Here is a 25,218-nt window from a genome sequence, read left to right on the forward strand (position 1 = left end):
ATAAAAACTCGTTAAATTGTCCTTATAAGATTATCTGAGGTTTGTAATTATTTCTGTTACACATTTCACAATTTTCAGTAACATGCAGCAGTAACGTAGTTTCAGGGGTCCTTTCACTTGCACGAGGATCCCCAAGCTCGTCGCATTTACAGTCTATCTAAGTAATTTGTGATTTTAAACATTGAAATCAAAATACACTATGGATTTAGACAAGACCACAGCTTGTGAGAGTGCGGTGACAGGGGAAAATCAAGAGGATTCGGAGTCTTTCACCAAAGTAAAGTCTAAAAAGACGCAAAAAAGGAAACGAGAACAAGATGGAGTAGACATGGACACAGCTGACTCTGTGGCATGCAAGAGACCACAATTTCCACCAATCTCTGGCGATCAACTGAGGGTAAGGAGGTTAATGTTCTCATGTCGCTTTGCTATTTAACCAACTTTGAAATAAATAGTAATAATCAATAATAATAATAATAATAATAATAATGGGGGTTGTCTTATTTAGTATAGTGCGCGTGCGCACTACGGACTTGAAATTGTATTTTTTTTCTTTTTAACTTGTTCACAGTATATACCATACTATCAGTATCAGATTTGAAACACTTATATAATATATTCTTGTCATAATGATAACTGTATTTTAGGAACGTGTTATCCTGTCTAACCATATGAGCGTCGTTTGTTTCTTTGTTATGAAAACCTCTATGCTCATCTGTTCCAGGGACCAGATGAGATGCGTAAAATTGCAGTACCAGCTCACAGATATACCCCTTTAAAGGAGAACTGGCTTAAGATTTTTACCCCTATTGTTGAGAATCTACAGCTGCAAGTCAGATTCAACCTGAAAACTAGAAATGTTGAAATCAAAGTAAGTTATAATTTGAAGTGCATTATTTGCTGGATTACCATAATTATGGCATGGCATTTGTTACTATGACATTTTTTACAGACATGTAAAGAGACACAGGATATAAGTGCTTTAACTAAAGCATCAGATTTTGTGAAAGCATTTATTCTCGGATTTCAAGTTGAAGTAAGTTTACCATTTAAAGGCATGATTTTGGCTCTATATTGGCACTTTCGTTGATTGGCAGGTGATTACGTTTTGTTTTCTCTGCAGGATGCCTTGGCTCTCATCAGATTAGATGAGCTTTTCCTGGAGAGCTTTGACGTCACAGATGGTAATAATATCGTAATTTATATAATTGCTTTGTTGTGATACTTTTGTATGTGTGTAAAGAAAGGAATATTTATTAACCACATAGTTTTTTGCAGTGAAACCTCTAAAGGGAGACCACTTATCTCGGGCAATAGGAAGAATAGCAGGGAAAGGTGGAAAAACAAAATTTACTATTGAAAATGTCACAAAGACACGTATTGTATTAGCTGACACGTAAGTTCCTTTGTTTTTTTCTTTTTCTTTCTGTGTCCCATTTATTTTATATGTATATTTTTCCCCTCATAGAAAAGTTCACATATTGGGGTCCTTTCAAAACATCAAAATGGCAAGAACAGCAATTTGTAATTTGATATTGGGTAAGTTTTTGGTTTAGTTCTTGAGCAATTGCACTGCTAGAGTTGTCAAACTGATGTGAAATGACCTTTCAACACTTTTGTCCCCTACAGGAAGTCCACCTTCAAAGGTCTATGGCAATATCAGAGTGGTGGCCAGCAGGACGGCAGAGCGATTCTGAGCATCGATCTGTTACTGTCAATGTGCTTTCCGCTTACTGGTGGATTTCTCATCTGTGAAGACCTTTTAGGCTGTTGGCAACACTTTCCTGTCCATACATACAAGTCTTATATGTACCTGGACTAATGGCAGGAACAAATGTACTGGTGTTTACATTTACACAGTGAGCATCAAGTGATATGTAAATAAATAAATTACAATGTTTTGAACTTCCAACATTTCAAAGTTTATTTAAATTTTAATTTTCATACAGTATCAAGTTTCCAACAGTCCCACAGCATAAGATGCAGCATGCAGAAAAAGGAAAATAAAAGGTTCTCAAACTGAAAATTGTTCATATCCCCACACAAACTAAAGATCCCAAGTCCCTCAGAAAAAAAGCACTTACAAACTAAAGCGCGGTCTGAACTATACAGAGAGCCAGAACTGCAGTTAACAAATACTTATATACAAAAGAAAGAAAAATAAACATCAAATTTCCCCTTTAAGCTGAGTACAGTGTGTGGCAGTTTGAGACAGGATCAGATATGCAACTTTACTGGAATAGAAGCATCTCGCTGACCCTGTTAAAATACAAAAAGTTACATGAAGTTCATTTCATTTGGATTACCTCTCATAATATGTGTACATTTACCAAAGTTTGGCAACATCCATATTGTATACGATTTAATTTTAAATATATTAACATCACCATTCATGTGTAAACAAGAGGATTATTTCAAAAATTGATCTACATGCACAACAAAAAATATATTTCATGTCATGCAAGCACAGGGAGGCCCAAGCCGTGCAGAGCTTTGGGATAAGGGACAACAGGGCACTCCAGATTCATATATTGGACTGAAAACATCCTCAAAAAGCTATCCCAAAGTCATTTAGAGTAGGAAGCAGTTTCCCTTCTAAATCAAAATTTGGTTAAATTCATGTTTTGTTTCTCCCTGTTTGTCGTAGTGGGAGGTAGGGGGAGAAAATGAGGTGATTGTGACACACTATAAGTGGGAGAAGCCAACTTTTGAAATGTACACAATAAAATAATTTTTTTTTTTAAAATCAAATAAAAATATACAGTCTACCCCACTGCACACTGATCATGGCCCCGTTTCAAGAAGCAGGTTTAATCCAAAGTCAGACTTTGTCAACCCTGAAAAAAGTTTTCAGTTTCAGTTAGCCTAAATCATGATGAGTCGGTCATCATGGTAACTCACTGTGAACCTAACCTGGTCCAGGGCAGGTTTTATTCCTCTAACCCTAAGTTTAACCAGAGTTTGCTCCTGAAGGAGAGCTCTGATTGGACCAATACCAATTTCACAAATTAATAAGGCTTGACTGAAGTTCAATGATTTGACTTGTATTAATTTACAGTTTACATTTGTTATAATTAAGCTTAATGAGCTACAAAGCACTCAACATCTTAGATTTGTTAAAATTGTTACTAATTTAATTAAAACATTTAAATATAAAAAAATATGATAAATTGAATGGGCTGAGCCACATTACTTTATACCTGACTGATCTGTCCAAAGCACAATCCACTCACAAGACTTGGCTGTCCCCCTAAGATGAAAGCCTCCTCTGGTTTACCGTTGTCATGGTGAATCCTCTTTCCTGGAATCCATTGATAAAATCTTGTCTCCTCTGCTAAACTCAGGGTTTTCTAACTCTGCTCCAAACCTGTTTAGTGAAACAGAAAACTGGGTTGTCAGAATTAAATTTTAAACCTCCTTTGTGAAACCACGACCATGTTGACATTTAGTATTAGGTCTTTCTGCGTAAGAAAAGTGTACCATCCTGCTTTGGACTGAGAGATGTATGAATTCAAAGGCTCATGTAAAGCAAACGCATACTGGTTAAAAAACGCTGCCTTCAGAGAAGTCTCTTAAAATTGCTATAAACTTGCACAAACAGTGTATATTCACACATTTTATAGGTTCCTAGCCAAGTCCACATCATCCAGCACCTGCATTTAGCTTAAAAAAAAATCATCAAGCCAAGAGTTAGTTAACAAGAACGCAGCGCTATTAAGATTGTCTTGTGGATGCACAAATGCAAAATTCTTTGAAACACAAGTAAACCATATAATCAGTTGCAGCCACAAATCATTTTGGAAAGACATTTTCTTGGCATATCTATCTATAAATCCATAACGACAAACAAGGATAATCTCCAACAATATAAACATGTTAAGTATAAATAAAACTATTAAACGTATTACAAAAAGAAACCTATCATGTGTTGCTTTGCCAAGTGTGACTGGAAGCGTTGCTGTTCTAATCCAGACAGGTAAAAACAGAATACCAAAAATGCCAGAAAAAAAAAGAATTTAGATTTGTATGTGGTGACAGTTGGAAGTGTTGTCAGCGGCAAAAATGGGTTAATTACTTGGACTGGTTCTGGATATGTTCTGGTTGGCACTTCATACCCTACTTTCTAGTTGTACTGTAAGTCAAGTGTTGATTTACTATACACTCCCCCTCACGAGACAACCACAGATATACTTATTTTTTATTCTTTATAAAAGACAACAAAAATAAATATCAAAAATAACAATTAACAAAAAAGAAAGGATGAAATATGAACAAGCCAACCAGCCTCTTCACTGAGCCCCCATTTCCCCACTTTCTCCCCCCTCATCCAAAGTCAGATGCTCCTGCAACAGACACATGGATGTCCTTCAGTCTCTTAAAGTGCTACGACCGGGTTATTGAGAGGATTAGACAGTCCAATAACACTTCGAAGTTGGCTTCACGAGGCCTGTGGTTTTTCTGAAAGAAAAAAAGTGGCTTCACAGAGAAAAGAAAGAACGAGAGAATACTTCCATTAAGTTACACAGAGCATTTTGCCGGACGTCTTGAGCAGATCTTCAGAGATGGTGGAGAAAGCGAGTGTCAAGGAGGAAGGGCCAGGGACGCAGCGAGCACGGCTGCTCACACATCCACCACCATCTTTTTGTGTATATCGAGACCTCCCACCACCTGGACACACAAAACAATATATAGCATTAAAAACACTTAATACCCTGCGCTGCTAGTTTATTTGGTTGGTATATTGTAATTGTTAAATTCATTCTCACCCAAACCTTGCAAAAATGTCATCTACTTTAAAAACCTCCAAGTTTTTATTCATCTGATGGACAAGAGTCCCCTCATCAGCAACACTGTGCATGTGTGTGTGTATGAATTTTTGACCTTACACTGAAAAATCTAATGTAACATAATTACTGCATAACATCAGGTATATGCTTAGTGTAAGAAATGCAGAATCCATGACGTTTACAGGGGTCACAGGATTATAGACCCTTACCTAGATGAGGTGACCCCCACTGATCAGTCTGTGCCCTAGCCCTATTCAACCAGAGCCGTCCATAATTCTGTATAGCAGAAGTAGAACCTTAAAAAGACTTTGCATACCAGCCGGCATGTTCTTACAAATATGATTTCTATAAACTGTATTATGCCCTACTTTAAAAGACATTTGTTGCAGATTCCTTCTTATGCAATGGTGATATCAGGGATGACCCAAACCGCATGAGTCACTTTGCTTTGAAGTGCCTCAACAGTGCTGCTTTGTTAAAACAGGGTCCAGCGGTCTCCTGTGGCATCCTGAAAATACTCTCCCGGAAGAACAAGCAGCTTTTTAGTTCAGGACTCTGGAGAGGCAGCCGTCAGAACTGGGCCTCGTCTTCACTGTGCTGTCTTTGATTCAGGGACAAGACTGTGGGCGACACAATGTGGCTTTGGAGAGAGACAGATATAATGGATTTGAAAAGGAAGCCTAAATTATCATCCAGCTGCCCCACACTGTACAGAGCACAAGTGATACATGTCATGTAAATCATGTTATGAAGCTGCTGTTTCGAGCATAACTTTACAAGTTTAATAATGTACTTCCAAAATTACTGAACCATATTTCAGACCACACAGACCAAAACTTTCAACCTTCATGTATCACATTAACTCTATAATACTGCAGACTGAGCTTCTCCATAACTCTGCTTTTACCAAGATATTTTCAACAAATCATCAAGCCATCACAATTTAATAACCTCTACATTACAGCCAATCTTCCTGTTCGAACTCAAATTTTTATGTATTCTCTTCCTTTACAATCCATGCGGTCCTATGCAAGTGCAGCTCTCTTCACAGGTCTTTATTCCTCTACATGCACTAGAACTCTGCAAATCAAGTTAGAAGTTTCACTAAAGCATAATATACAGCCAGCAAGCCTAAAATCAAATTTACCCCGAACTCCTCCAGGCACAAACAGACACTTGGGGGAGTTAAACTTGTTTCACTGCGGTTTGGTGGATCTCAATTGAATATTTGGAGCATATAGCAGCTTAACACCTCTAGTGTTGTTTAAATGAAGTCATTTATGGGGCAGATATTATTTCCAGGCAGTGAAGATTCCCACAGTGCTACAGAGAGCACAACAGCACCGAAAATGACTATACATTACAACTAAAGACTGAGAATATATCTTGCTTAAAAATCTATTAACCTGCTCACCTCTCCACTGTCTTGAATAATGCCCTTTATCGCAAAAGCTCTTCCCACACCTTTTCCAATTTACACTGGGCTGTTTTACTGAGTATTACTGTTTAATACAGGCACATTTTAGAGTTTAAACTACAGTTGTGGAGATAAAATGCAGTACGTGAAATACTCAGCAGGCATGTAGCCAACGGGAAACATCACACAGCCGAGCAGTTAGAATTAGGGCCTGGCTCCACTGCACGCATCAGCATTTACACGTGTAACCACGCGAAACCACAGCTGTGTGTCAACGCAAAGGCGGCTCCACAGGCAGCTCCTGTAGGATGTACATGTGCGGCACTGGCTCTATGTTTCTTAATGGGAAAGCCGATCATACTCGACTGGGCCGTTTAGCCTCTTGTATCAGGTCCACAGTGAAACTAACAGCTGAACAGACTTGTATTTACCATCTGTACAGGCTCACCAGGTCAAATGCAAGGATTTCAAAAGTAAATTTTAAAGCACTAATTAACAGTCTTTCTGGACCTTGGCTCTTTTACATAACACAAAACTGCCCTGGGAGCACACTGTGGTGATGGTAAAAGCACAAATACAATAATAGATGCAGGCTCTCTATGTATTTTGACAGGGATACGTGGCTATGCTTGCATAGAGCGTCAAAAAATAGGATGGATCCCATTTTCTGAAATCTATGTGCACATGACGTGCTGCTCCATATGTGCATCTAGCGCGTACAGTGGAGTCAGATTCATTACTTTCAATGCATTCTAAAAGTTACACGTCCAAAAGTGGCAGTTTTTACGATTGCGTAGGGTGAAATACACGGGCAGTGGAGCCAGACCCTTAGACCTGTCACAATAAAAGTTTGAAATCTGCTACAAAAAAATAAGAGGTAAGTTACTGTGTTAGTGGCATAAAGTAGACATTTTTCTGAATTTACAATACCAATTAAAGTGAGATGCAACAAACACAAAGCCAGCACTTTTGAACTATAGATTACAGAACTTGTACCACATACTTATTCTTAAGTCTCTACAGCTCAAATCTTATTGTACTACAAAAAGTCCTAAAATATATTCCATTTGTCATTTAAGTGGACATTCCAATGGGCCTAAAGCCAATATTTGAACTTACTGCACAGAATTCTTCAAAGGATATCCTGCCGTCTCCGTCCTTGTCTGCGTTTATAATGGTCTTGTCCACGATCTGCTGGAGCTGTGTGTCCTTCAGGTTGTTGCCTACCATCATCTTGAGCACCTGGAAGAGCTCGCCGTTGGAGATGTAGCCATCTTTGTCCATGTCGTAGATCCTGAAAGCAACTGAGTAGAGTGCAGTTGTAAAATTAGTACTGCTGATGTGTTGCATAAAGCTTATGCTTATCAATCTAAATAATCCCTCGACTTATATTTAGTTGCTTTAAAAAGGTGCAATGTATAACATTTCTAGTGGAAGGTCTGTCACCTGCCTGTCTCCATGGAAATGCTATTGCTTTGTCTATCACAAGGAGGTCACAGCATTACGCAACATTACAATTTAGACCTGTAGAAAGTCAACCTATTCACAGAAGGAACTGTTGTATTTTTGAGCAATAGAAACACCTGTAATGAATAAATACTAAATGAATAAGTTAAACATTATACTATGGAACATTCCAGGAAATATAAATAATAACATCTCCATGGAGATAAGCAAGTGACGTATTCTCCACCAGAAAAGTTGTGCATTAATTACAGAGAATATGAAGAGAATGAAGCTCACACAGACTCAGTATTACAGTACAAGTACTTACATCGGAGCTTCTGTTCTTTGTCCCCTTTAACACTAAACTGTGAGACTCCCTCAATGAATTCTGAAAAAGAGGAAATATTTTAAGAGTCAAAACACTAAATATACCATACAAACACATGACTCAGTTTTATAATTTGGCGCAAATGCAATTGACTTTCTGTAGAGTCGACACAGTAGTATCCAGGATCCAACTATAATTAGAAACTTGAACAGACATGTGTATTACATCATCATTGTTTCCTACCAGTTTACGAGACTATTGCCCCGCCAATAAAAAAAAAAAAAGGACTGATTACAGATGGAATAAATTTACATTTCTCTTTATATCTATATCTGTATCTGTATATGTATATGGATAAAGACTGATATACAGATGTACATTCATATTAGTAACAGTCCTTTTACTCTATTATAAAATGTCAACTAGTCCTGTGACTTAACGGGCTTTGCTTTAAAAAGGTCCTATATAACACAAAATGGATTCTTGTGAGGTTCAAGCCAAGTTATAATGTTGTCACCTCCTCAAAAACTTACCAAGAGTTGTGTTTTGTTTCATTTACACATATTTGAGTAGTCCTTTATTATTATGGCAACATCTCCAAAGCTCAAAATGCTATGTTCCACCTTGTGATGTCATGTAGTGGTCATTTTGAAGTTAACAGCTCCTTTTATCTTTTGTTCAACAGAGACTGTAAATTCCAGGGCTAAAATCACCACAATGATCCTAGTGAAGGTGTATGGAGTTTAAAAACACAAAAGAGCACATCCTGTATTATCACATGGCATCACAAGATGGAACAGTGTGTTTTTTGTTTGAGAGAAAAACTCAAAATAAGTCTAAATATGCAAGGTTTGTGAGTTAAACATGTGAATGAAACAAAACAACACAACTCCAGGTATGTGAACAGCATTATAACAGATCAGAAAATAGTGTAATAGTATAAACTGATGGTTGAAGTAGTCAATATTAAACTGTCATAATATTGCAATTGAAAAACTAGACAACAGAACTAGCACAATCCAAATTAATCAGATTTAAACTTGTTAATAACCCTGAGTGCCATGATCTGACCACAGCAGTTGGAAGCAGTGCCCACCTTTAAAGTCCACCTCTCCGTTCCCGTCCGTGTCAAAGATATCGATGACCCTCTGCACCAGCGGGTTCTGTTGGAGCTCGGGCAGTGACATGAACTCCTCCACGCTGAGAGAGCCTGAGTTATCTAGGTCGAGTTTCTTAAACCTCTTCCCTAGCCTCTTAATCTCATCAGCATCGACTGCACAAAGACAAAGAAACAACAAAGAAAATATGGATCAGACATTATGAAATACATTATCACAGATCAGGTGGTCCTTTCATGCAGTTCAATCCTAGATAGAAGTAGCACATACACAAACATGGTACTCACATTTATAAGTAGTATTGTTTAAATCTTTAAATATAAGTCAAGTTTACATCTTCATGCTATTCATGGGTTTTCAGAAGATGGAAGACTATAACAATTAACAATTTGAAATAAAACAGTGTATCTTGTGAATGGGAAAAAGTCTAAAAATGTTGCATAGAGCAGGATGCTGAAACTCATTAATATATCACCTGGGGAATGCAAACAACCAAATAAAACATTTGTGTGACAAATTATATATTATTAATGCAAATAACTTTTCTCCTACCAGCCCAAAAATTTAAACATAAAAAAATTTCTAATTTACAAAAAATTACAAAAAAATTCAATTAAAAAATTCCAACTTACATCCTCTCTGTCCTTGTGCCATGAGAAACTATCTGTTGTATGCTCCAACAATGGGCAGCAATAACACAGCGGGCTGTTAATTACACTATAAGCTCATTCACACAGTCAGGTGATCTCATTAGCCAACCACCACCTACTACTCAGAGCACCTAATCTGGGATACTAAATAACCCAGCCGGCTATCTATTAATCTAACCTAACAGACACAAGAGTACGGAGGAGCAAGGCGGATTTATGGTACAGTACAGGGCAGTTTCATTTTATTACCCCTTTATTACAGAAGGACATTGACGAGAAGGCGAAGGAGGAGATATGATGAAATGGAAGACACTACGTAAGTACGTATATGATGGAAACTGTTCTCATGGAAAGTCTTGTAGATTCAAAGTTCTCATGTATTTTATTGTGCAGGGCATTTTTATACAGTGGTGTCAGATGTAAAAGTATTTCAGGTGACGTGATAAAAGTGAGGTGGAAAAAAGTGTTCGGCAGGGTGAGTAATAAGAGAGAGAGAGTCCTAAGGACAAGCGGGACAGACAGAAACAAAGAAAGAATCAACATTAAAGCATTATATCCTAATATGTTGCTGTTCATATGGTAAAGTTCATTTGTCCTTCTCTGCCTCCTATATGATGTTTTTCATGGAGCCAAATCACAAACAATTTAATCACAATAAATCATTGTACATTTTTAGTGCACAACGGGCTGATGTAAATTATATATATACAATAGTAACGGGGTTTCAATTAGCACAAAATCCCTTGGTGAGCTACTTGGAAGGAGGTGGAGAGATACTGGTAGCTCCTGAGCTACAGGTTGGAGACTCCCCGAGTTAATCTTTATTTAGGCACGCCTCTAATAAATTGATGCTTTGTTAAAAAGCATACAACTCTGGCATCTGTTTAAAAACAAGTTTACTGAACTCCAGTTATACTGGATTTCTGTAATTCTGACTAGCCAAACCAAACACCAGATTCACATTAAACACAGGGCATGTTTGGCACGTATTACTGCCCCAGAGGCTGTGTGTTTTCTGGAATCCAGGTTTGTGCAAGTTCACACAAAAACATCCATTTATACAGAAAAGTGCTAGTGAACCATGCATTTGTATGTAAAATGCATGTTAAACTCAAAACTCCTCTTCAGCTCCTTCTAATCACAACTCCAAAGTGGATCTATTGTCTTCCTTCCATGATACTGACCTGAGATTTTTCCATGCCCTTGTGTCTAGTTTGTGTGTTGTTTGTCCCTAATGTTTACATCAGTGATTCACATAGTTACCACGGGGGTAGGGAGGGTTTACTCAAAACAGGAAAAAAAAATCTGAGCTGATCTTTGATTTAAACATGTTCGGACATATGAGTAACTAATGACTTGAAATAAAAGAGAACATATTTTTATCCATTTCCAATACTGGTGCGAGTACAAATGTCTCTGCCCTCTGACACTAAACACGTCCTGATCAGATGCCTCTTGTTTCCTGTTCACAGCACATGTCACCATCCTGTATCATAACACTTCAGCTACTGCATACCCCCAAGAGGATTTATTACTTGCTAGTTTGCTCAGCAGCATCCATAAAAATTAAACAAAGCCTCTCATTTCTGTGTGGGCGTAAAAGGCAGCCAACAACTGGAATGGCACTCTCTTTTTTATTGGCAGATTAACTTGTTATTAAAATGCAGTTGTCAACAAAAGCCCACCATTTCAGGAGAGGTGTAATGGTACAAAAGGTGCTATAGGCCGATCTGCTTCACAGACTGTTAATATCTCAGTCTTCCTCAAAAGCAGACAGCTGTATTGGCTTTTATGGCCAATGAGATGCAAACTTTTGATTCATCCATCCAATGTCAAGCATCAGAACAGAGGGCCCATAGCTGCTCCTGTGTGGACGTGCCAAGTGGGTAGGTATGGATTATTCATACTCTGAGGAGGACAGCAGCTTTCTCAGTGTCCAACCAACAAGTCTGTGTGCCAGCTTCACAGGCAGACATGCTCCAGGCTGAACCCAGTCAAACATTGCTCAGATACAAGGAAACACGACGCTACTTTGGACAGCTACAAAGATACTTTGGGAAACACTGGGCATTCAATTATAAGACTATAATATAACTTTGTATTATTCAATCTTTTTGTTTCAAGAACCCTCCGAGGCTTGCTATTACATTTTGCTCGGGTACTAGGCAAATAAATCAGTTTACTATAGTATGTTATTATTACAATCATATTTTCTTTTTTTGTTTAAGTATGTGTATAACACTTGTAATGATCAATTTTTTCCTATATCTGCTACCCTTGTTGGACAGCATTACTTTTCATTTTTTGAGAGTATCAATATCAGAATATATTTTGGCAGGAACAGTATTGTGCCAAAGTGAGCCTTTAAAATCAATTGGTTAAGGCTGAAGTATCAAACAAATGTGAAAAGCCTATAACATTACCGACAAACAGTTAACCCTCTTCATCTTAAATCCTACTGTGCAGTTTGCTCTACTTCACACACCAGTGTAGCCCCAGATGAGTAGCTTCCAAAACTATATTCTTACACTGCCCCAAAGTCCAATGCAGTAGACAGACTTGTGACCCCTTGTGGCCAGATAGTGCAGGCTACAGTGGAGGAACCAAAGGGATGAAATGCTGTCCTCTTGTGATGTGTGAGAGAAAGTGTGAGTGGAGCGGCTGTACACTTGTACAGGCTCCTCACACTGTTATGCTAATGAGCGGCTCTGAGGGAGACCCAGTGTAACTGTGAGATGGTTATGATAATCTCATATACTTCACAGACCAGCACAACACAAGCACACGGACATGATGGCTACACGCACCCTCCACTGTTACTAGGCAACAGGAACCAGTTAGCCCCACAAATAGCCCACACATCCACAGTGTACTTGCAGACAGGCTCGCTAATCTGAGTTCACAACACACAACATACCACACCACTCAATTAACCTGGAATGCTAAATGTCAAGTCCCTGTAGATTAATAAGATCTCTGTCAAGCCTATGGTGAGCTAATCAAAAACAGGCCTCTTTTTGTCATCCAGTTCTTCGGTTGCATCATATGTGGCATTTACTGTGGAGAAATATTGAATTTGGGACAATACAGCTAAATAAATGTTTCATCCATACAAATCAATAGCCATTACTACATACAGGCCCTTTAGAGTGAGCATGCTCAAAACACTGTATGAAGGAAAAATCTGACACAGATTCCCGTCCAATTTGGGTTTAATTATGAAACACAATGTTCCTAAAATGCCATTAATGACTGTGTCCTCTTAAGCGCGGCCAGCCCCAGACAGCTCAGCTGCACATTAGTGGAGACATGTGACTGCATTAGCACCGTTAGCCTGAACCGGGGCCATCAGGCTGGCCCGTCCACGCCGAGCAAAATGCAGCCGGCATGTTAGCAATAATTGCAGCCAAGGGCCTGCTGTATATAGCACATCAAATACACAAGATAAGATGTGAGGGGGCCAAACACGAGAAGGTTACATGCTCAGTAATCACACAAGTTTGACACAAGACACCGCTCAATTAGCATAATGAGGTTTCACTGAGCAAATGGCATCCCTGACAGGGGAGCCCAAAGTGACCAAGAAAATGGGCCAGAGGGAAGTAGGGCAAAGAAGTCCTAATAACATGTTAAACAAATCTTAGCGGGCAACTCCACCACCACAGACTTTAGATAAACCATTTTTCCTTCAACCTTATCTCATGTAGCGGCCGGCAGCACAATGCTGTGTGGGCTGCAATAGACCCATTGCTCTGGCTGCCCTTATACTGTTGGTCTTTGAAACATGGGCCAAGCAGACCACTGAGACAGCAGCTCTGACAGAGGGTATTTATAGTCATGGCGTCATGAGAAAACCCCCACCCCTCCCCCCACACTGGCAGACCTGGCTACCGCCCTCCGGGAAACCCCTAGCAACAAGGAACTAGCAACAAGCCACCGCATATTATTTTAAGTGGCGTAGACACAACTGGTGTGTTATGAGTTAAAAATAAATGTATATTTTTCAAGGCCCCTCATGTTGAATTATGTAGCATGCAGTAAAACCAGGATAAACATTTTTACAGAACAGTCAAAAGTGATCAATTCCATACAATTTCTAGTCCTCCAGGATGTCCTCTCTCTAAAAATAAATGGGTCAGGTGGCGTGGTTTGTGCAACTTTTATTAATCAACAGAAGAATCGTGAGATTAAAATCAGTGTGATTAGTGTGTATCTTCTGTGTTTTTGGGCTGTTCTGCGACACCATAGATGAAAAGGTTAGGGTTTGTGGTGCTCCTCTGACCAGTGTGTTTGAGTCCATTTCTTCACAGCCATTGCTCTGCCTGTCCAAGAACTTGATGAGCTGAACAGCTGCTGTGTTAGCACAAGGCAAAGGCTCTGAATAGAGGCTAAAGGAGGACTGGAGCAGCAACAAGATAACTTATTATGCAGTAAAAGGATTACTCATATCATGTACTTCATATTTAATACAAACTACATTGTAAGGGCTTTGGTGTGTGTGTGCTTGTGTGTCCTTGAGTTTTTGATAGCAAAAAGGTTCTACACTGATGGTACCAATAGCTATAAGAAACACACAGGCAGTGGTCCCACAGCAGATTTTAAAAGTTCAAGTGATGGCCTGTCCTGTGACCATGGGGCTAATCCTTGAGGGGAATGCCGCACAGGCCGAACAGGCCAAGGCCTCCTGGCCTCCACAGCGCTGGTACACTAGTACAGTACACTACAGTAGTACACACTGAGGTCTACAGTTACACATTGTGTCCACAGCCCTCTCTCAAACAGGATGTGACATTTGGGTGCTTTGCTTGAGTAACCGTGAGTAACCACGAGTAACGTTGCAGCAGGAATGACTACACTACAAACCAAGACATAATGAGGTGATGAGGACTGCTCCACACCCATTCATTAGACACATGTAACAACAGTGTAACTTTACTGAGCCTGAACATGGAGCTCTGCTGTAGAGCATCTGAAGAGCTGTCAGCGACATCAGCGCAGAAAACGCTCAAACACTGTTGATTCACATCAGGTGGAGAAGGTTAAGGAGGCGGACAAAGCACAATGTGAGTCATTCCCCCAGCTCTCCTCTCAAATGCTCAGTTACTTAAACATGCAAATCAGGCCGAGCGGGTATTCCATGAAGTGAGATAAAGCCAAAGCCTGGCTCATTTGGGCAATCCAGGCTCATCAAATCCACAGCTATGTTCTACTAACATGGCTAACCAGAGTTGGCATTGAGCTGCTGGACCATTTTATTAATAGGATCTTGCGCATGTACTAGTTTTTAAATAATAAAGTGGTCCTATTCAAATAAAACATGTAATTTAATTACAATGTGAAAATACAATAAAGTAAGCCTACATTTTTTGCTGTGTATTTTATGCTGCACTGACAGACGTAGGTTTGAAGCTAGAATTCATCACGTCTCTCCTCTCGTCTCTCCCTGTCAAACCATCCACATAAGTTTGGATTTGATTGACCAATTCTCGTTACATGCACAGTTCCATTAGAACATTACTTTTACAGATTGACACACTCACACACAAGACACTTTTACTGCACGTCGGGAAACAACATGCAATTCTGTAGAGCTGGGATGTCAAACTCAAATTCACAGAGGGCCAAAATTAAAAACTCAGACTAAGTTGTGGGCCAAACTAAATATTTATTGAAAAATTTCCACAACATCTGCATGTTTTCTCTTCTTTTGAGATATGTAATGTTAAACCTTTTCTTATTAAAATAAATGTTTAATAATAGTTTTGCTTAAACATTGAATCCAGATAAATCATAATATTTTATAAATATATATATAATAATATAATAATTTATAAATATTTTTTATTATTTTAACATTTAACATTATTAACATTTTAAATAATTAATGTCACTATAGCCTATCTGTAGCTGACAGGCAGCTCTAATACATATTTGATATGACGTTGTGGGCCAAATTTGGCCCCCGGGCCTGAGTTCGACATGTTTGCTGTAGTGGAATGGGAGCCTCATCTTTCTCTCTCTCCCTGCGTACTCCTCTCGATCAGTCACATCATTAATAACCTCATGACTGATCATCGTTTTAAGATAATTTAGTCAATTTTTAGCTAATGATCTGACCTTCATAAATTAAATAGGGAACGTGCACAAAGTGCATCTTAAACCTCAGACTTGAAATAGCACTCGTCAGACCCAGACTTATTTCATGCAACAACTCGAGGTTTAAACTGGAGATGGAGGTAGTTTCATTTTATGATTAGGATAAAACTGGACTTGTTAAATGATTTATGGAATACCCCATATTTGCTATAGTGAGCACAAAATACAGCAATTACTGTTCAATTAATAACTGTAAAAACATCTCAGCAATATTTTTACATTCAACCTCAATAATGTGAAAAAACACACATCACACAGAACAGCCAATGTATAGTATAACATATACTTACAATGCGAGCACATCTCCAGGGGATAACTGGCTTCATTTCCCTAAGAACAAACAAACAAAACAAAAAAAAGTAAAAATTTTGACAGACAATTGGGTGCAGTAAATAAGTCTCAATATAATAAAATGAAAAAAGTGAAACTTCAAGATATGGCACAGTAAGCAGAATGGGACGGGAGAAGTTTACTTTACATATACATTACATTTTGCATAGAAAACATCATTTCAAATAACATAACAAAAAGAGCTCAAATAGCCACAATTCATGTACATTTTTCTTTGTGCCAGACTCTCTTTCTCTGCAATGTGGTTTGTGTGGTGGCTCACTGCGCATACAGTGTGTGTCTCTTTGGCTTATGTACTGCAGCCACATCCGCAGCTCATCCCGTCCAACACTGCAGCACTGTCCACGAGCCCTCACCCGACTGCTGCCAGAGGCCACAGACAACTCTGTGGGAGGGACAGGCCAGGCGAGGGAGACACCAGGGGAGGGAGGGAAGGGAAGGGAAGGGAGGGGATAGACAAGGAGAGGTAGAGAGGGAGGGGAGAGACAAGGGTAGGGAGGGAGGTAGGGAGGGAGTAGGGAGGGAGGGAGGGAGGAGGGAGGGAGGGAGGGGGGAGGGGAGAGACCAGGTGAGAGACCAGGTGAGGGAGGGGAGAGACAGGCCATGGGAGGGAGGGAAGGAGGGAGAGAAGGGAGAGACCAGGGGAGGGAGAGGAGAGCCAGACCGGGAGGGGTGGGAGGGAGAGACAGGCGAGGGGGTGGGAGGGAGGGAAGGGAAAGACCAGAGGAGGGAGGAGAGAGATAAACTAAGGGAGGGACAGAGAGGGGAGGAAGGGGAGGTAAAGGGGGGCGAGCCGGGAATCCTACAGCTGACACGGAGCTGGGCCAGTGCACTATTGAACAGGACTGCCCTGCAACACCATCGAGGAATGCCACGCAACACTATCCAAGATAGCAACAAGAGCTAGCCCCAGAGATGAAAAAGCTCTGAGCAAATGATTACAATACATCATGTTTATGGGAGACATTGACAGGGCTTTGCTGTTCTTCAATGCTGTGCACAATATTCTTGCACTGAATAAAAATGCAAACATAGCTTTTGTTTTGTTCAGATGTTTCACACTGGGGCCGTCGGTTATGCAGCAGTTATGTCATCTCAGTGCGCCGCTCGTCTACTGTGGCGGCCTGAGAGGTGGATGTATTTTAAGATCAGCCTCGAGAAAGAGGTGACACAGGATTAGCCAGCCCAGAGACTTAGCTTTTGACAGTCTGATCACGGCAAGCTGACAGTCCACACTCCCACTCTACTATGTCGGACAGCTTACCTGATACTTTTACAGCTAATAAAACCAGATGCCATGTGCACAATGGGGCGTCACATAGACCAAAACTAATAATAAATCAAACTGTACAATACACTCATAACAGCAAGATATATTTAATATACATTGTGCATTTGAAAAAAACAGCCCTCTGTGGTTTTGTTAAGACCCACCCCACCCAGAACCTGTAGGTGGAGAGGGTAACGACCACCTGTGTAAATAATGTTAGCCAAGTAATCCTGGCATACCTAGCTGTTATTTAAGTAAATTATTCTTGGTTAGGGCCCATATTATATCATTTTCAGATCCAAGTTATAATGTTATTTCCTCATCAAAAACATGGCCAGAGTTGTGTTTTTTCATTCAGACATGTTTAACAACCAAACGCTGCATATTTAGGCTGAGTTCTTCTCTCAAACACAAAACACTCCGTTTCACCTTGTTTCACTGTTTTTAAAACTCCAAATTCCTTCACTGGAATCGTTCGGATGATTTCAGTCATGGAATTTCCATTCTCTACCGAACAAAAGGTAAAAGGTAGCTGTTAACTTTAAAACTACACCTGGCATCACATGGTGGAACGTAGAATTTTTATTTTTGAGGGATGTACACAGACAAATGGGTTACTTAAAAAAAATAAAATAAAAATCAACTCCAGGTGTGTTTTGGATAATTCCATGAAGGTTTGAGTTGGGTTGGTTAGTTTATTATTTGTTATGGTTGTTCCTTTTAATGATATACTTTTCCTAATTTCAAATGAGCAAACTTTTAATTTTTTTTTAAATTCAGTAAGTATTTGAATGTGTTCTGCTGCCAGTAACACACTGGTCCCATGTCATGAGGAACTACTGTAAAACAATGCAGTATAGGGGAAAAAAGGTGTGGTGAATAAACAGTATATTGTGCAGAGCTAAAAATAAAAACAGTTTCCATAAATGTCCCAAACTTTTTCATTTCCTGAGGCAGCAGCCCTATAATTGCACAGTGCAGCAAAAGTGGGGGAATGCATGGTCACATTATTGCTTCATGCTGACAAATTGCCTTTGTTATTTATAGCTCTAAAAGACAAATGCTGTGGCCAATGGCTAAAAATAGAGCTATTGATTTATTTAAAAACAGGTGGTAATGTCTCTCTCAAATGGCTATAGTTAGCAGCCATTGATCGCACGGTCCAAATTGGTCTTGCAGCATCCACCTTTGAGACAAATAAAGGCTTTTTCTGCAACATGGGCACTGCACTAAAATAAAGCAGATTCCTCTGTATTGTAAAAGCATAGTAGTGAGACATAACCGGGGGCTGAGGTGCAACATAACATCTCTAAACTATACGTTCTTATTAGAGCCCGACCGATATATCGGTTGGCCGATATTATCGGCTGATATGCTTGCTGATAGGGGCCGATATTTCACGTGGGCATGTTATACCTCGTTATAAAGCTTAGACTCTCTACATTCTGTTCATTTAATCCAATTTACAGTCAGATAAATGTCCTAATATGTGGCTCCACATCAGTATTTATCTACGGAGTCATTTGTGTGTGTCCGTACTGTCCCTGAACACACCACAGAGTCGCGTCACTCACGTGTGTTTGTTTACACCTGCAGACATAGATCCAAACACTGAGATTATATTCTTTTTACGGAGAATCGGTTTGAGTCTGGATTAAAAGGACATTTATTAGTGCAGATTTGTGATGTGAGGAGGAGCCTGTATGAGCGGTGAGTGTTGGAATTATGTCGACTCTGAAGCTAGTTTTTGTCATTTGTTATGGGTTAGCTGCTGTAGCTCCCGCACATAAACAGACTGTTTTCTATTGGTCTGTTCTAAAGTGACTATATTGGCCGTATATTTGCTACTGGACCTGCACTGATATGTAAATGAACTGTGAATAGAGGTGTGAATTATGACATTTGCGCATATAATTAATTACTGCGGCGCGCACGTATTTACGGCTAAATACTAATAGCGCTACTTTCTTTACTAGTTATGGGTCCGTCGCGAACGAAATGACTCTTAGAACCGGCTCTTTAAAGGGAACGACGGGAGCCTGATCCTTATTGGGAGCCGTGTTTTCTCTTTCTCTCACTTTTTTTCTCTTCACGCCGCGTGCAGATTCGTGGTTTGACAGCGGCAGCGGCTAAAAACGAAACTTTGAGAAATTTGCGGGTACGTAGGATTTAAAAAAAAAAAAAAAAACGAGCATATTTGACTTTAGCATAAAATAAATAAGTCCCGGTTTAGTCCTTTTTCAGTCCTGGTTTAGACCTGGTTCAGTCCTGATTCAGTCCTGCTTTAGACGTGCTTTAGACCTGCTTGCAACAAAACAATCTGAAGAGCCACTTGGGAGCCAAAAGAACCAGCAGCTTTTAGTGAGCCGAGCCAAAAGAGCCGGTTCTCTAAAAAGAACTGGAATACCCATCACTAGTGTCTAGAATGTGATGCAAAAATGCCATTAAGCCAACCTACTGTCTGTAAATATGATGTAAAGAGGCAGAATAACAATAAATGTTGCCTAAATAAACCCAATTTAAAATCCACCAGAGCCAAACCTAAGTTTTTTAAACAATTCAACATTTACAGTGAATTTTTACATCACTAAATATATCGGCGATTATATCGGCTATCGGCAGATCCAACTCCCATTATATCGGTTTCATATCGGCCACAGCAAAATTCATATCGGTCGGGCTCTAGTTCTTATGCTGTACATTAGATTAAAAGGTCCTTACTATTTTCGCTAGTAAAAAATAACAGAGTATAAAAAAAAAATACTTGAGATGAAATTGTGTTGTAACACACAGGGGCAGTATTAACTAGCTAAAAATCATAAGTGCTCATAATAAACTTGGCTAACCAGGTCAACAAAGGCAATGGGAGTATTTCTCAGAATAAATATGGGAAGGATAGACACTAAAAACATCAAGGATTGTAGTGGGCCAAAACCTGGAGGCATGACCAGCTATGAGGGAAATGATTTAAGGGGGTCCTCAGAGCTTTGTTTGGTCAGAGGGATTGGTCATTAATTGTGCGTAGGATCAGAAATGTGGAAAACTATCAATACCAACTTTGTTGGGATTAGGGGTTAGTTACTAGGGGTTCTAACTTGTAACTATTAGCACAATGTAAGAAGTAAGAACGCTCAAGTTAATTTTGGATTTTGTTGGGGAGTTTCAGTTGATTAATGTTTGCAGCTCCAATCCTGATGTTGACTGTGGTTAAACACTGGAGAGCTTCTGGAAGGAAAGGGACTTACAGCAAAGGAGATTTGGTGTCCAGGATTACAGGTTTACTACCCACAGCCTGCCATAGGTCAGTGCTAAGACCACAAAGGGGTCAGCCGTATCACTAGTCATCCTCCAATAACAAACCACTTGATGCAGCTGCTGTGCAGCTGCCCTATATGTCAGTGAACATCTGGACTCACACAGAGGAAAAGAAGGCACAAGAGCAAGTCAAAGGCTCTTCCAGGGAGGAGAGTAGAGGGGGATATAGACTCATGTTGGCTCATCAATAATGAATGCTTCATTCAGAATCAATTAGGCCTTAGCACACAACAAGCGTTTGCATAATGAAGAATCTGGCATGGCCGCTTGTTCAGCAGTAACACTAAGGCCGACCCAAAAACCCAGCTAATTATAGACCCGCAGAACCAATCATAACATGAAAGACTGAGCCCAGTAAACCAGGCTGCACAAGAACGCTCTGACGCGCGAGCACAAAATGAACACTTTCTGGGCACTGCTTGGACTCAAATTTAACAACTTTGTCTTAATAAAAAAAAAAAAAAAGAAATACATGTAATTTCAAATTGCCATCAAACTAATAACAAAGAAGGAGCAGCCATGTTAAAGGGCCGGATTGGTGTTATAGGCTGTAAGTGAAAAGTGCTTGTTTAGTATTGCTGGTGGGGGAGTGGAAAGGGGCTGCTGCTGCTGAGCACACTCTTACTGTCACACCTGGCACCTGCCTTATCTACTGTTCAGTGTTCAGTCAAGGGCAGACTGGGCATGAGCACAACTACATGAAACTATAAGCATTCTCTCTTCAAATGTACTCATCTAAAGTAATATACTACAGTTAAAAGCATGAAACTGAAAGCAATAACAATAAAAATGTTTCTGGCAAAAATGGGGTGTAATTTTCACACAAATGCTGTAATGCTGCTGGGATAATTAGCATAATGCTGTGCAGAAGATTGAAGCCATCCGTCATTTCCTGAATCCAATAAGCAGTGAGGAAAATGAGTGACAATAACATGGGAATTCTGTGTGAGATCTACAGCCAAAACAATTAGTAAAATATGCTAGTTTAAGGAGGAATGGTATTTATATGCATCAATTATAAATATTATATCTCAATATTCCATTAAATGATCCAGGCTATGACATTCAGATGATTTTAATCCATCATACATGTGCAGTAAATTACTTGGTTGAGCATTGCAGAAAAAGTGAATGAACTAGTGAATTAACCAAAACAGACCAGCAACATGACTTTACAGCCCTATTTTAACAATCACACTGTTGTTTGTTATATGTTTTTTGTATTTTTACATACCTTATAAGGTAAGGATATACCTTACATTTTGAGTGGATATCCCCAAAAACTACTATTTCAATATTATAAAATTTTCAATACATCTCCCACCTGACCTCTCCCTTAGACCCCACGAGAACAAGTCCACATAAGCGCTTCAGGAGCAAGCCACAATGACCAGCACTGGGCCATACAAATGTAATTGTGATGTGGTCTGTGAGGCAACCTACTATTTTGTCAGGTTTATGTATTGGGTTTCAGGGCGCTGTTTAATGCGGCTTTATGCTCAAAGTAATACAGACACTTTCCCACGCACCGTTTATATTGGCCAGGCTCTGTGATGCTCTGAGTGAGTGACAGGTGGATTTAACCAAAGTATGAAAGAAGAAGAAGCAGATCACTTTAGTTATCTTAATGGTATGTAAAGACTGTATGAATCAAGAACGTGATGTACACACTGAAAAATCCTGATATGATATTTTAGCATATCGTCCACCTCCAACAGTGACTGTAGCTTCTCTTTGATTTTCATTCACTCACGCTTTCACTGCTTGTTACACCTCTGGTGTCTAGGGCAGCAGCAACGTCTCTGCATCCCTGTTTTCGTTCGCCACATTCAAAGCATTGTCCAAATGTTCCAATCTTAATGCATGGTATTTTATCCATTTATTATTCTATTTCCACTTATTTCTAGGTACATCAAACTTAAGTTATGGCTATAGACTATAAGCTTTATAATAAACATGCAACCCTCTAAAGGTGCAGCAGACTGCAACACTGACTGTACTTTAAATAGAGGATGCCTCTATTTTTCACTCATTCACTCAGCCAGACCATTGAACAAAAATAGTAAAGCCTCTGAAAAACAAAATAATTACACTGGCTGACATTGACTCTTAGACACACTTTTTTTTTTTTAACTGGACAAATGGCGCGTTTTTAAGAAAATAATTTGGATGGTGGGCATGTACACAATTACCATCTAGGCACCTGTGCACCAAGAAATCCTTCTACTTCAAAACTGTAAAACTAGTCCTCTTCAAAGAAATGGTATTGAACAGAATGTGTGAAGATTACATAATAAATCATATTTGTTTTCTTCATGATTAAAGCAGCCAGGAAAGCCTACCAAAACCAAGTATTGTTAAACTACTGGTACCCGAAAAAATTTCCAAAGGTACCCAGCCCTATGCGGTGTGGTGCCCAACAGTCTGCTTTCGCAGTGAGTTGGGCATCAGACCACTGGCGTATACATATGGTTATATTTAAGAAACAGAGGAGTTGGAAATGTGCTGGTGATTGCTGGCACAGAGGAGAGTCCTGGCCTGTGAGGAGCAGAAATGGCGCTGGAGTGGGCAGGTTGGACGGGCAGCCTGGATACATCATGTTGATCACCATCGTACTGCTGCAGGTTCACTGTGGCTTTTATCTTTTACATTAGCTCGGCTCGATCTGTATGTGGGTGGTGCTTGATTGCTAGGCAGCATATGGTCCCCTTTGCATCAGATCATTCCACTACAAGCTTAAGCAACTGTGTGCGAGTCAGTCCCTGCCCCCAGCCTCCTACAGCGAAGAATACACTCTTGAAAGGCTACAAGTTGGCACATCATCAGTGGAGAGGGTATGCACCACATTTCAGCTCCACACAGGAGGATGGTGCAGTGACAGGCAAATGTGGGCACTTAACCAAGCTGCTCAATTCATTTATCATTACAGGTTAGGTCACTTACAGTGGACGTAGGCAAATGTGACAGAAACGGAGTACATACACATTTGAAGTGTCACAAGTTGCGGTACCCTACTTTAACATTCATAAATCAACTGGATAATGTCTCGAGATCTTAAACGTATAATACGGCTTAATTTTTATTTTTGCCTTTTCGTAATGTTTTAGATAATTCGTGCAAATACATAGGTGGGGATGCGATGAAAGGGCATGGGTGGTTTACAACAACCAGTGGTGTATGACAACTTCTTGGTCGTTGCCCGTCATTTTAACATTTAATAGGTGAGCTCCATTAGCACTGACAGCAGGAGCCAAACGTCGCTAACTTCCCGCAAAATTGTTAGAAATCTACCATCAAAATGTCAGATAGATAGATATGGTATTATGCGTAGTGAGTGAACGCTAAAACAAAACCTGCAACTCTATCAAGATTATTAAAAGACATCTAGGCGACGACGCTGTGTGAAAATGGAAGAATGATTTTACGTGCTAGCTTAATTTGAGCAGCCGTACGCTTCCTTTAGCATGTACTACCAACCATTAATACACCAAAAAGGCACAGTCGTGACTTTTACATGCAAGCAAAAACATATTTTATCGGAGCTCTTTGCTTGTAATAGTGCGAGCAATGTCGAGAAGGTTTAAGAAATATCTGGGCCATAGGCTTGAGGCTAGTGACAGCCAAGGGGTATGGACAAGAGAAGAGGCAGCTATCTAGAGAGCCTAAGAAAACCATTTCCTCTTTGCCATTTGCAAATTTAACAACAAGCTAGTCTGACATCGGAAGACAATCCATCAAAATACGCGATCATTCGACACAATGACAGCACAGGCCTAGCCACTGGTGTGTTTACCAGTCGGCGGAGGGAGAAAATAGAGCCGTGGCTGCTGCTTACCATTTTGCAGATCGGATGATGAAATCCAGGCGATGTAAACGGAAAAGAGGGGCAGAGGGGGGCTGTGGATGCCGCCGAACAGTGGCCAGATATTCGGACAAAATGCGATGTTCTGTTGGAGGTCTCGGTTTTTGCTTCAGATCTAGCTCCCGACCCTCTCTGACACTCTCCTGGATCGAGCTTTGACTGCAGTGAGAGGGAGGGAGAGCCGCGGGGAGGGACAGAGCGGAGGAGGAGGAGCAGGAGAGGGGAAGAGGGGGAGGGGCGCTACTGTACATCCGGGAACTTTTACCTCCTTCACACTTTGAACGGGTGCGCCATCTGCTGAACGATTTGTGGTACTACTCCAAAGCAGGTAACTCAACTTTGTGTACTCCTTTAGTGAAAGTGTGAGCTTTATTAGGCTTGCATTCAATACTCGCAGTTTGGCTATGACAATCATTTTTATTAGACAAATATAGATTTAAATAATGCCCTCCCTAGAGTAATTTGCCACACACATTTTTCTTCATAACTGTATATAATTGTAAACAATAACATATTCA

General features: G+C 39.9%; 2 protein-coding genes across 2 annotated transcripts; one reads left to right on the forward strand and one right to left on the reverse strand.

The window, feature by feature from the left end:
- Positions 1-104: 104 nt before the first annotated feature.
- Positions 105-1,912, forward strand: pno1 (partner of NOB1 homolog). The gene is made up of 7 exons (XM_020921389.2): positions 105-397; positions 725-871; positions 953-1,036; positions 1,124-1,184; positions 1,279-1,396; positions 1,469-1,539; positions 1,630-1,912. Exons 1-7 carry the CDS (start codon positions 200-202, stop codon positions 1,695-1,697), a joined length of 747 nt encoding a protein of 248 aa, XP_020777048.1. The 5' UTR covers positions 105-199; the 3' UTR covers positions 1,698-1,912.
- Positions 1,899-24,905, reverse strand: ppp3r1a (protein phosphatase 3, regulatory subunit B, alpha a). Its single transcript, XM_020921371.2, has 6 exons — positions 24,674-24,905; positions 16,193-16,232; positions 9,075-9,251; positions 7,979-8,038; positions 7,324-7,508; positions 1,899-4,668 (listed from the first exon to the last, which is right to left on the reverse strand). The coding sequence occupies exons 1-6, from the start codon at positions 24,674-24,676 to the stop codon at positions 4,621-4,623; spliced, it is 513 nt and encodes a 170-aa protein (XP_020777030.1). The 5' UTR covers positions 24,677-24,905; the 3' UTR covers positions 1,899-4,620.
- Between the last annotated feature and the right edge of the window lie 313 nt (positions 24,906-25,218).

This window comes from Boleophthalmus pectinirostris, unplaced genomic scaffold (assembly GCF_026225935.1).
Source record: "Boleophthalmus pectinirostris isolate CB_2022bp ecotype Guang Dong unplaced genomic scaffold, ASM2622593v1 HiC_scaffold_5, whole genome shotgun sequence".
Lineage (NCBI taxonomy): Eukaryota > Metazoa > Chordata > Actinopteri > Gobiiformes > Gobiidae > Boleophthalmus > Boleophthalmus pectinirostris.